We start from the raw sequence: 12511 nt of genomic DNA, 5'->3' as shown, positions 1-12511 counted from the left end.
AAGACTGCAGAGCTAGGGATTTCTGTATGTTATTATGATTAAGCAGATAGCCACATCATTTTCTAATTACCTTTGAGCAATAAATATAAATATACAAAATTCATTTCAACCTCTAGCATTTTATTATCTAGCTCTAGCATGGACATGTTCTTACAAAAAAAACAATTATTGTTGAATACCAAAAAAATCTAAATTCAGCCTTCAGAAGTTATTTAGGAGAACCATTTGAAAGTGATTTTATATTAGCCTATAATTACTTAAAATGATTATAAAGGCTAAAATAAGTGATAGTGAATTGAGCTGATCATCCATAAAATTGAATGGTAAAATCTATGAAGTTATCTTTTAGAATATTAAATGAAATTGTTAATCAGTTAATGTTCTTAAGAAAAATATAAAAGAATTCAAAGCAGGTTCTTATCATTTTCCTCACTAGACATTTAGTTTATTATTATGATTTTTACATATCATAAGCCTTGCTAAAGTAAGCAATTTATAAGTCTATGTTCAACTTAAAATGTTAAAATTCAGACACATGTGTGAGAATCACAATCTAAAAACACCATGGGAAAGTATATTGTACAGTATCAACTCTCTAAAGTCCAAACATCTTTAAAATCCAAATATCATTTAGCCAATTTTTAAAAATTTTCTGTGAAATATCTGGTATTTGAGAGTAATTCATGGACTTTATTTCTTATCTTTATCCTAAGTTAAATCAATAATATAGTCATAAGAGTAGACAGTGATATCACACCTACATAGGTTGTAGGTTGATATCCTACAACCAATATTACAGCATGGAGTCAGTAAACAATGTGGTTACTTCATCCATAGCTATCAAATCACTTCTGGGAAAGTCCTGCAAATGCTGTCCCATTCACGGTGCAAAATAACTGAGAACTCTGTCTTAAGGACAGTATTACCAGCCATATGTAATATTTTAAGGGTAAATAATTTTTGCCACTCATTATATTCATCATTGCCTATGGCTTGTTCAAAAAAAAAGACCGCAAACCATAACTTCTGACAAATACACTCAACACTCAAAAACAAATAAAATGTTAATATTTGTTTTAAAGATCTTTAAAATATTTATTTGTCAATGTTCATTGTTTGTGTCAATCACATCAACTCACACTTTTAAAATTGTTCCAGAATTATATCCATACTTCCTTGATTGGTTGGTTTGAAATGTGTAGTTTCACAGGAAAGATCTTATTGGAAGGAAAGTAACTTACTTTTTGCACTCAATCAAAGATATAATTGTCTCACTATTCATTCATCCAATGTTTATGAGCATGTACTGTTTGTCAAACATTGTTCTGGACACTGGGGATTCGTAATCTCTCTCTTCTTGGATCTTATGGCCAAATTGTTCTTTGGTGGTCTGAAAAAAAGACACAAGGGAGCCCTTCTTTACATTCAAACTAATCGTGGCATCTGGCCAATTATGAGATTTTGAAAATATATAAATATGTGTGTATGTGTATTAATAGGAACATTTATTGAAAACACTTATTAGAGAGAAGATGATAAAACATATTAAAGATTCAGGTAAACTCTAATGAATCCATAAACTTTGAAAAGACAGTCCAAATTGAATATTTGGGAAAATATATTTAATTACTTGTCCATTGAATCCCTGATAGGTATAACAGGAAGGAGAAAAATGTTCATAGTTTTTAGATAATTAAATTAACATGTTGGCTCAATAATGAACCTTAACTCATCTGAGAGAAATTAAGTTTTGCCTGTCTGATATACGACTATTCTTTAATCTCTGATTTCAAAGACTAAATAAAGATCTACATTTGCTCCTGATTTGTTAGTTTGATGTATATGCAAAAATTTATTCAGATTATGCCTATTCATCAGTTGACTAGAGACACCGATTTTTAATGGTTGTCAATGTTTGATATGCTGTTTCCTAATTTAGATAAGGCTTAAGTGGAACAAATTTTATGTAGCTACATTTTAGGTTATATATAAATGTCTTAAAATATATTGAAGACATTGTTCATCAAGTGCAGAGACTTCAAAGATAGTCTCAACACATACGATTTAAAATTTCAGGGGCATTTCTGGGTTTTCAATTAGCTTAGACTCTAAGCATGAAATGAGGAATTTAAGACTATCATGTTTCCCCAATTATCTATAATAATCTTTTTATGAAAACAATCTATCCTAGCCTGCAAGTATAATTTTGCTTGATCAACTTTTCTCCGTGTAGGTATTCATTATCATAATATGCATTTGCCAGCCAATTACATATTTTTCCAACTATTCATAAATATACTGACTGCAGAATGAGCTCTCCCATCTGTTTAAAACTACAAGCTGTTATCACAGTGATGGTATCCATACCTGCAGTTAAAAAAAAATTACCTATCAAATCTATCTGCTTCTGCTCGCTCAATTTTGTCTGAGGCAGACATCAGGGCTTCACAGGTATGTAAGCTTCAAAGGTATATTTTTATGTGGGAAGCTCATGTGACAACTTCTTCAAAACAAATAAAAGTTCAAAGCACTCAGATGCCTGGGAAGTGCTGAGGTCACTCTCCAGTTCCTTCGAAATTGGCTCACCAGATGCTGCTCCGGCTGCAGCACTTCAAAGGGAAGGGCTGTTTGCTATTCCTCCAGTCAGGCTGGAGGAATTCCACCACTTTTTATGTAACTGGCCTGTTTTACAGGATAAACTTGAAAGGAAGTTAGAAACTGATGAGTGAGGTGTGAGCCACCTGGGCCACAGAGAAGCTAAAAATGACACCTCAAATTTGTCTCTTAGACTTCCCAGAGCATAAGCACCCTGCTGCCCCCTCCGAAGATTACAGTGGAGAAACACGTCTATCCCAGAAAGAAGACAGAGTTTTAGAAGGAAGAATGAGACTAATAACCCAACCAACTCTAGAAGATAAGGCTATGGAATCAAGATTGGGGAGGATATTCAACTCATAGATATGTTTGAAATATATTCAGTAAGAATTAAATGAATAATTGTTCAATAAATGTTATCAATTATTAGAGTCATCATCATAATTATTAGTAGTTAACCCTGAGTACAAATTGCCCTTACCCCATTTGACGACATAACCAAGTCTTCATGCTTCTATATGACCTTTCAGAAGTAATGAAAAGAATAAAATGCATGGAGATGATAGAATTATCCCTCAATAACAGTCTGGAACCAACCTTATTGCCAAAGTCAAAGTCAAAATAAGTTATGTAATTTTTAGAAGTGAAAAGAAAACTTTTATTTTGTTAGCATTCAGTTAGAATTATATCAAATTATTGCATTTAATATCCATGGAATCTATGTAAAATATGTTCTGTTTCCTGTTTTATGTTTAAGTAAAAGTAACTGGATTGCTGTGATATATTCAAATACTAGTATAAGGAAAATACCCTTTAAAGCATTTAAAAAGTTAGCAATGGGTATATTTTAGAAAAGTTAAAAAAATTAATATTAAGCCACAATGCCATTCAATAATTGATTAATTGACTCTTTAATAAATGCCTAATCTGTGATACTTATCACCTGTGTACATAAAATTAATGATAAATAAGAAATCACTACAAACCTAGAGGTGCTTATGCCTAATTAGGGAGATAGATATAAAAAAAGAAAACACCGAGGGGGCCGGCCTGGTGGCATAGAGGTTAAGTGCTCGCGCTCTGCTGCCAAATCCCAGGGTTTGGATACGGGGCAAGCACTGACACACCGCTTATCAAGCCGTGCTGTGGCAGCATCCCATGGAAAGTGGAGGAAGATGGGCACAGATGTTAGGCCAGGGCCAGTCTTCCTCAGCAAAAAGAGGTGGGTTGGCATGGTTGTTAGCTCAGGGCTGATCTTCGTCACAAAAGAAAAAAAAGAAAAAGAAAATACCCATATTTATTTGAAAACTAACTTTGGAAAGCCCTAAAAATCTCATTTTTATTAAAAGTACATGCATACATGGATATACACAGACACATATACAACATAAAGAGGAATTTTGTATATGTTCCAGTAAGTCAACAAAAACAATCATTATCAAACGTTTGTTGTATTTATTTTTCCAAATTTTTCTACATTTGTATTTGAAGGTACAACTTGGAATAGCTTCCCATTTCTCAGGAAACTTATATTCTAATGAGGAGGAATCAACTGAGTTTACATTCTCTTCCAATTTTAACAAAAGCATTAGTAATTTAAGTTTTGATGGAGTCATGTCCCTTCTTATAAATGCAAGTATAGGACAACCCAAATAAATTTGTATTAATTAGTCAGAAGTAATCAAAACAAAAAAGGACCTTTCGAGAAATGAACACTTGACTTTACATAGCTAGTGATAGCACAAATTAAGAAACAACTAATTGCTATTCCGCCCTGAGTACATAAATGAAATTAAGACTTCACATTTAGTATATGTATACATATATACTAAGTAAATGTAAGTAGTTAAGTATTGCAAATTATTTGTATCCTTTTGTGTATATAACATGCCAGTGAAATCATATACAAAGTAAATATGTACTTTAAGGAAAAAATATTGACAGACGTATCTTTTTAAAAAACTATGAATTATAAGATTTTATTATTTTGGCTTTCGTTCCAGGTGAAATTTACCCCAAGATGTATCACATCTGTTTCTTTCTGGTGACATACATGGCACCACTGTGTCTTATGATATTGGCCTATCTGCAAATATTTCGTAAACTCTGGTGCCGACAGGTATGTCATTTCAAATAATTTCCTTGTGTTTTCTTTAGGAAGTGTTTAAAAACAAAATTTCAGAATGGATTAAGTGAACATAATATGCTTAACAAAAGCTTGTGTGTTCTGCTAAAATAATGAGTCCCTAGCCGTGGAAATATGACTAGGCATTTTTTTTTTAGAGTGATATTTAGGGAATGTATTTTATGAACTGCCTTAATGACTTTAAATTTTAAACTTCTGTGATTAACTGACTTGATTTTTATCTAGGACTAATATGATTAATTTTACTTTTTATAAGAAATAGCAAATAAAAATTCCTTTAAAGTTTCCTGAGACTGTAAGTCTGGAAGGTTGTATTTTTGATGAGAGTTATGTAATATATTTTTAACAGATAGATGAAATCTCCATCTTCAAAGATCTTACTTTTTTAGAAGAGTAAAAGAATCAGGCAGAATTTAGAATATTAGAAACTGTTTATACTGCTGATTGGGGAGTACTGAAATTGTTAGGTAATTTTGCTATGTCAGCGAATGCTTGTATTCATTCACTTATTCATTCATTAAATATTTATCGTATGTCTTTTGCATGCATGTCTGATAAAAAGCTAAAAGTTCCAATCTATGCCACAGATGAATTCATAGTCTAAAGGGAGGGACATAGTCAGATGCAGAGTGAAAATCGCTGTAATAGATATAAGCACAGAGGACCAGAGGAAGGCCTAGTGGAGAGAGATCTAATTCAGAGCAGGTAGCATTTAAGTTGAACCTTGATGATTGGAAGGAAATCACCAACAAATACAGGTAGTGGTACGAAGGATATAGCTCAGCCTCTTGTACTTGTAAATTGTATCTTAAACTGTCACATTTCTTAGAGATGCATCTCTCTCTTTCTCCAAACGTATGGTCAGTGCTTTGAGTTATCAGGCTTGTGGAAAGCCACACCCTTAGTTTGTTTTCACTGACATATTTTATCCAACTGAAAGGATTTACTGTGGCCATCTGAATTCATTAAAAGGATTTCATAAGCTTTTAGTTGGTCTTTTCTGAGGATAAGTCTTAATTTGGGTCTTATTCAACTCCAGTTACTCAAAGCATCTTTCAATATCATGTTTTAGTGGTTGGATAGAAGCAACAGTTGTGTTTTTCAACCCTATATGTTTCATAATTTCAAAATTTTCTCTTTTCCTCTATTTTTGCAAGAAGCCATTTTTTATGACCTTTTAAATGCAGCCAGTACCCACACTTATTAGCATTCTGTTCCTCAATCTTCTTAACTAAAATAACAAATGTGTACCCTGTAAAACATGAGTGGTGATTTTCCAGATCTTACAGTTTCCTCAACACTCTCCACTTGGCCATGAAGCCAATGCCGCCTATTTTAGGGTGTTTGTTACTATTGCATCCCACTTCTTGGTAACTATTATCACCTCAGCAAGTTTTTGCTGGGTTATTCTGCTTTTAAAAAACAACCCCAAAGTATGCGGCTTGCAACAACAGTTTGTCTCACTCATGTTCCATGTCAGTAGTGGAGATGGGCTGCAGCTGTAGTCCGTTCATCCTGTCATTCCAGAATTCAGTCTGAAGGAGCAGCACTTGCTGGGACATACTGTTCTGGTACCAAGGGAAAGGGCAAGAAAGCTGGAAGAAATATGCAACGTCTCTTAAAATGTCTCCTTTGAACTGGCGTATATTATGTCTCCTCACTTTTCATTGGCCAAAACAAATCATGTGGTTAAGCTTTACCTTGAGGAAGGGAGGTATTCTTCTGTCACAGAAAGACTCCGCAAGTCAAAGGGCAATGGGGATCTTCTTACAAGCTGAGGAGTGAATAATTGGAAATGATATGGTACCAAGAAGTCAAAAAGACAGACTCAAGGTCCAGAATGCATGTTTCAATCCTGACTCTACAATGAAGATGATACAATCATGTATCATCATCTTCATTGATACATGATTGATTAATCAATCATGAATTTTGTTAATTGATATATGAGTTTTGTCAATTACTTAAATTTCTGTGCCTCTCTTTCCTCATGTTTAAAGTGGGATTGTATAGTGTCTACTCATAGGGTTGTTACACTTTTTAGATGAATTAATTCAAGTGCCTGGAGCATAGAAAGTGCTCGTTAAATGAAATACCTTAATAGTATATGCTGTTATTTGGCCTTTCAACTAATCTGCTTATATTTCTAAAATAGCAAGCATGTTTTGAATCGGTATATGTGACTACATTCTTAGCACTTTTAAATAACATTATAATGACTTTTTTATTTGTCTGTCTCTTCTCTTCTACTAAGATGAAGACTGTACACTCTAGCCTTCATTTTGTATCCCTCCAGTTAGTGCATACTTAGCATATACCAGTTGTTCAATAGATACTTTATCAAAAAAAAAAAAAAGTGAGTAGAAATAAAGTGCTGGAAAAGTTTAGATAGAGAAGGATAGGAGAATACATTGCCCAGTTACTCAGAGAAAAGTTCATAGAAAAATTAGAATTTGAAAAATTTCTTAAAGGAGAAAAAGCATTTAATAAACATGTAGGAATAAAGATATTTTTGATTGAGATTGAGATTTTGACTAGAATGTTCAATGTTAAGAGCATTCCCTAGTTCTGTATTTTTACTGGTTCATGTGTATTACATGTAATAGATGCTTATATTTGCTTATTCATTTACTTACAGATTGACATAACTTTAAAATACCTTGGGGTACCTAAATCTGCCTTGTTCATTGCTGTATCCCCAAGATTTAACATGATACATTCACAAAGAAAGTATTCAAATATGTTTGTTGAATAACTAGATAACTACCAAACCCCAAACAATTTACTTCTCCATCATTTAAGCTTACAGTTCTCCATTTCTCAAACTCTAAAATAAGTTCAAAACTGTATTGCAGGTTTAGAAATAATCCACATTCTTTTGATGATTTGTCATAGTTTGTACTAGCCACATGATCCAGAAGATTTGTAGTAAAGTGCCTGGGCTGTGAAACTAAAAACATTTACAAAATAGATTGGAATGGAAAATGGCAAGTTCAGCTGAGCTCACTTTAGCAGCCACAATAAAGTAAATTAACCCCAAATGAGTGATTACGTAGAATTCTGCTTGAGCAACTCAATTTCCAACTGTTAATGTCTATAAACAGAGTTCCTAGGCATTATGTGTGCCATAGGCTATATCAAGTGAGCCATCACATGGAGGGCCTGTCCTATTTGCTTAAAATAAGGAAGATGCATGGACTCTGCTACATACTTTGGAATTATTAAGTATAAGATTATTAGTGAGCAAAGTGTGTGTCCTTGTCTGACTTTCTCAAGAACTTTAAAACACGTTAAAACAATTATCCGTGAGCTGCCCTGATGGCATAGCAGTTAAGTTTGAGCACTCTGTTTTGGCGTCCAGGGGTTTGCAGGTTCAGATCCCGGCACAGACCAACGCACTACTTGTTAAGCCCTGCTGTGGCAGTGTCCCATGTAAAGTAGAGGAAGATGCGCATGGATATCAGCTCAGTGCCCATCTTCCTCAGCAAAAAGAGGGGGATTGGCAAAGGATGTTAGCTCAGGGTTAATCTTCCGCACAAAAAAGAAAGAAAGAAAGAATTATCCAATGCTTTGCTATAATCAATGGCTTAAATTCTCTCTTTCTTTGACAATGTGACTCAGAGAACTCACTCAGTCTGGAAATTCTACAGACTCTTCTCTAAATCTCCTCTTTTTAAGATCTGCTTAATCTTAGTTTACTCGGCCCTGTATGGCAGCTGTCAGCATTCTTTCCAGTTCCAGCCCTCATATAATTCACCACTTCAATCTTAATCATCATGCGGACTCATGTTAATTTATTCCACAAATACTTACTAAACATCTACTGTGTGTCTGGTACTGTGTGAGGAACCAGGGGGTGAACTGTAATAGATATTTGAGTCTGAAACTAAATTTCATCTTTCCAAAGTCTTTCCAAATTTGAAAGACCTTCTTCGTCTCAACTTTTATCACAATCTCTTCTATTGCCCTTTATCCTCCAATAGTCTTCTAAGAGAACTTGAAATAATATTAGACGGTGACAAGTCAGCTAATGCATGAAAATAGACAGCAAATTGTAATGGCAGAGGCAGGATCAAAAGGCACTAATTTATGTCCACACCTAGAAATAAAGAGCATCAGTAAAGGTAAATAGTTAGGTAAAAATAAAAGAGACTATAAATGTATATTTTTTTGTAATACTTTTCTTTTCCTATTTGACTTAAAAGACAAGAGTATAAAGCAATAATTATAAAAGTGTGGAGATTTAGTTTGTAATGTATAAAGATGTAATTCAAAGGAAGGAGGAGAGAATGAAACTATATTGGAGCAAACTTTTTGTATATTATTGAAATTAAGTTGGCATTAATGCAAACAAATTGTTTAAATTGTTAATTGCAATCCCTAGGACAACTACTAAGAAAATAACTCAAAAAAAAGGCAGTGAAAGAAACAACATGATAATTAAAATTGTATAGTAGAAAATATCTATTTAACACAAAATCAAGCAGCAATGGAGGAATGGAAGAACAAAGTAGACATAATATAGAGAGGGAACGAATAGCAAAATGGAAAATGTAAATCATACCTTCTCAATAATTATGTTAAACGTAAATGAATGAAACACTCCAGAAATTGACAGAATATAGAATAGAAACAAAAAAGCATGATCCAACTCTTGCTATCTACAAGAGACACATCTCGTGTTCAAAGACACAAATAGGTTAAATGTAAAATAATGAGAAAAGATGTACTATGCAAATAGTAACCAAAAGAAAGTTGCAGTAGCTATACTAATATTGGACAAAAGAGATATTAACAAAGAGTGTTACTATAGATAAAGAGGGACATTTCATAATGATAAGTCAACCCATCAGGAAGATATAAAAATTATAAGCATATACATTTAACAATTTAAACTCACAATACATGAAGCAAAGACTAACAGAATTAGGGGAAGAAATAGACAATTCAACAATAACAGTTAAAACCTTTAATACTCCTCTTTCAATAATGGATAGAAAAACTAGGCAGAAGATCAACAAGGAACTAGAAGACTCGAACAAAACTATCAACCAACTAGACCTAACATATCTATAGAACACTTCATCAAAACTAGCAGAATGCACATTCATTCCGAGTGCACATGGAATCTTCTCCAGGCTGGATCATATGATAGACCATAAAGCAAGCCTCAAAACACTTAAAATTATTGAAATCGTAAAAAGTACATTCTCCTACTACAACGGAATTATATTGGAAATTAACCATAGAAAGAAAATTGGGAAATTCACAAATATATGGAAATTAAACATTAAACTTTTAATTAACCAATAGGTAAAAGAAATCACATGGGGATTAGAAAATACTTTGAAATGAATGAAAATGAAAATGCAACATACCAAAACTTATGAAACGCAGAGAAAGAAGTGCTTGGATGGAAATTGATAGCTGTAAAAGCCCACGTTCAAAAAAGAAGAAAGATATCAAACCAATAACACAACATTCTATCTTAAGAAATTAGAAGAAAATATTAAAAACCAAAGCAAGTAGCAGAAAGGACATAATAAAGATTAGAGGGTAAATAAATGAAGTATAAAAAGACAGTAGAAAAAAGTCAATGCAACTGAAAGTTGGTGCTTTGAAAAGATCAGAGATAATGACAAATCTTTACCTAAATCAGCCAAGGAAAAAAGAGAGGATTCAAATCACTAAAATCAGAAGTGAAAAAAGGACATCACCACAGACAATACAGAAATAAAAGTGAGGGAGTACTATGAACATTGTATGCCAACAAATTAGATAATGTAGATGAAATGGACAAATGCATAGAAAGATACAAACTACTGAAACTGACTAAAGAGGAATTAGAAAATCTGAATAGACCTATTATATGTAAAGAGATTGATTAGTAACAAAGAAATTTCACGCAGAGAAAAGCCCAGGTGGCTTCACCATTAAATTCTACCAAATGTTTAAAGAAGAATTAACACCGGGTCTTCACAAACTCTTCCAAAAAATAGAAGAGGAGGGAACACTCCTCATCTCATTCCATGAGGCCAGAATTACACTGATATTAAAACCAAAGACATCAGAAGAAAACTACAGATTAATATACTTATGAATATAGACATTAAAATACTCAACAAAATGCTAGCAAACCAAATCCAATATATAAAAAGGGTTATACACGATGACCAACTGTGATTTAGCTCAGCAATGCAACATGGGTTTAACATAGGAAAATCAATCAATGTAATACAACATATTAATAGAATAAAAGACAAAAACCACATGATCATCTCAATAGATGCAGCAAAAGCATTTGACAAAATACAACACCCTTTCAAGATAAAGGCACTTAACTAACTAGGAATAAAAAGGACTTCTCAATTTGATACAGACATCTACAAAAATCCCACAGCTAATATTATACATAATGGTAAAAGACTGAATATTTCTCTGCTAAGATCAGAAATAAGACAAGGATGTCTGCTATTATCACTTATATTCAATATTAAATAGAACTAGATTTTATCCAGGTCAATTAGTCAAGAAATAATGTTAATAATAATAAAAAATAAAAGACATCAACATTGGAATATATATTATCCTGGAAACTTGCTGAACTTGTTTATTAGTTCTAACATATTTTTTTTGCAGTGTATTCTTTAGGATTTTCTATATACAAGATCATGTAATTTACAAATAGAGATAGTTTACTTGATACTTTCCAATCTTGATGCCTAATACAAAAATCAATTTCATTTCTATACACTAGCAAAGAACAACCCCAAAATGAAATTAACAAACAATTATATTTAAAATAGCAACACAGAGGCTGGCCCAGTGGAGTAGTGGTCAAGTTCACACTCTCTGCTTAGGCGGCCTGGTGTTCACAGGTTCAGACCCCAGGCGCTGACCTACACACTACTCATGAAGCCATGCTGTGGCAGCATCCCACAATAGAGGATAGGTGGGCACTGATGTTTGCTCAGAGCCAGTCTTCCTCACAAAAAAAATAAATAAATAACAACAAAAGAATAAAATACTTAAAAATAAGTTTAATAAAAGAAGTACATGATTTGTACACTTGCAACTACAAAATATCATTAAAAAATCAAAGCATGACTAAATAAATGAAAAGACATTCCATGTTCATGGATTGGAAGACTTAATATTGTTCAGATAGAAAAATTCCCCAAATTGATCTATGGATTCAACACAATCCCTATCAAAATCCCAGTTGTCTATTTTTTTTTTTTGCACAAATTGGCAAGCTGATACTAAAATTAATATGGAAATGCAAGGGACAGAGAATAGCCAAAATCATCTTCAAAAAGAAAAACAAAGTTGGAAGACTCACTTCTCAATGTCAAAGCTGAAGAAATCAAGATAGTGTGATATTTGCATAAAGATAGTCTTAAAGATCAATGAAATAGAATTGAGAGTCCACAAATAAACCCTTATATTTATGATGAATTCATTTTTGACAAAGGCGCCAACACAATTCAATGGGGAAAATCATAGTCTTGTCAACAAATGGTGTTGGGACAACTGTGTATCCATAAGCAAAAGAATGGAGTTGGACCACATCTTACACCATATATAAAATTTAACTCAAAACAAACTTATATACTACACTATCCTATACTATACTACACTATAAGTATTATACTACACTATAGTATTATAATAATACTATAAAACTCTTGGAAGAAAACACATTCATTATGTGACTTTGGTCATATATCATATGACTTTGGTTTAGACAATGGTTTCTTAAATATGACA

At 32.9% G+C, this 12511-nt stretch overlaps 1 protein-coding gene across 1 annotated transcript in view; it reads left to right on the top strand.

Annotated features, from left to right (window-relative positions):
• Positions 1-12511, top strand: part of HCRTR2 (hypocretin receptor 2) — a 118485-nt gene that overhangs the window by 93565 nt on the left and 12409 nt on the right. Inside the window, exon 4 of the mRNA XM_058554131.1 lies at positions 4599-4714. Within this exon, the coding sequence (XP_058410114.1) occupies positions 4599-4714 (116 nt within the window). The remainder of the gene's footprint in view (positions 1-4598; positions 4715-12511) is intronic.

Source organism: Diceros bicornis, chromosome 14 (genome assembly GCF_020826845.1).
Source record: "Diceros bicornis minor isolate mBicDic1 chromosome 14, mDicBic1.mat.cur, whole genome shotgun sequence".
In the NCBI taxonomy this organism is placed as follows: domain Eukaryota; kingdom Metazoa; phylum Chordata; class Mammalia; order Perissodactyla; family Rhinocerotidae; genus Diceros; species Diceros bicornis.
This window is presented reverse-complemented; position numbering and strand designations above follow the sequence as displayed.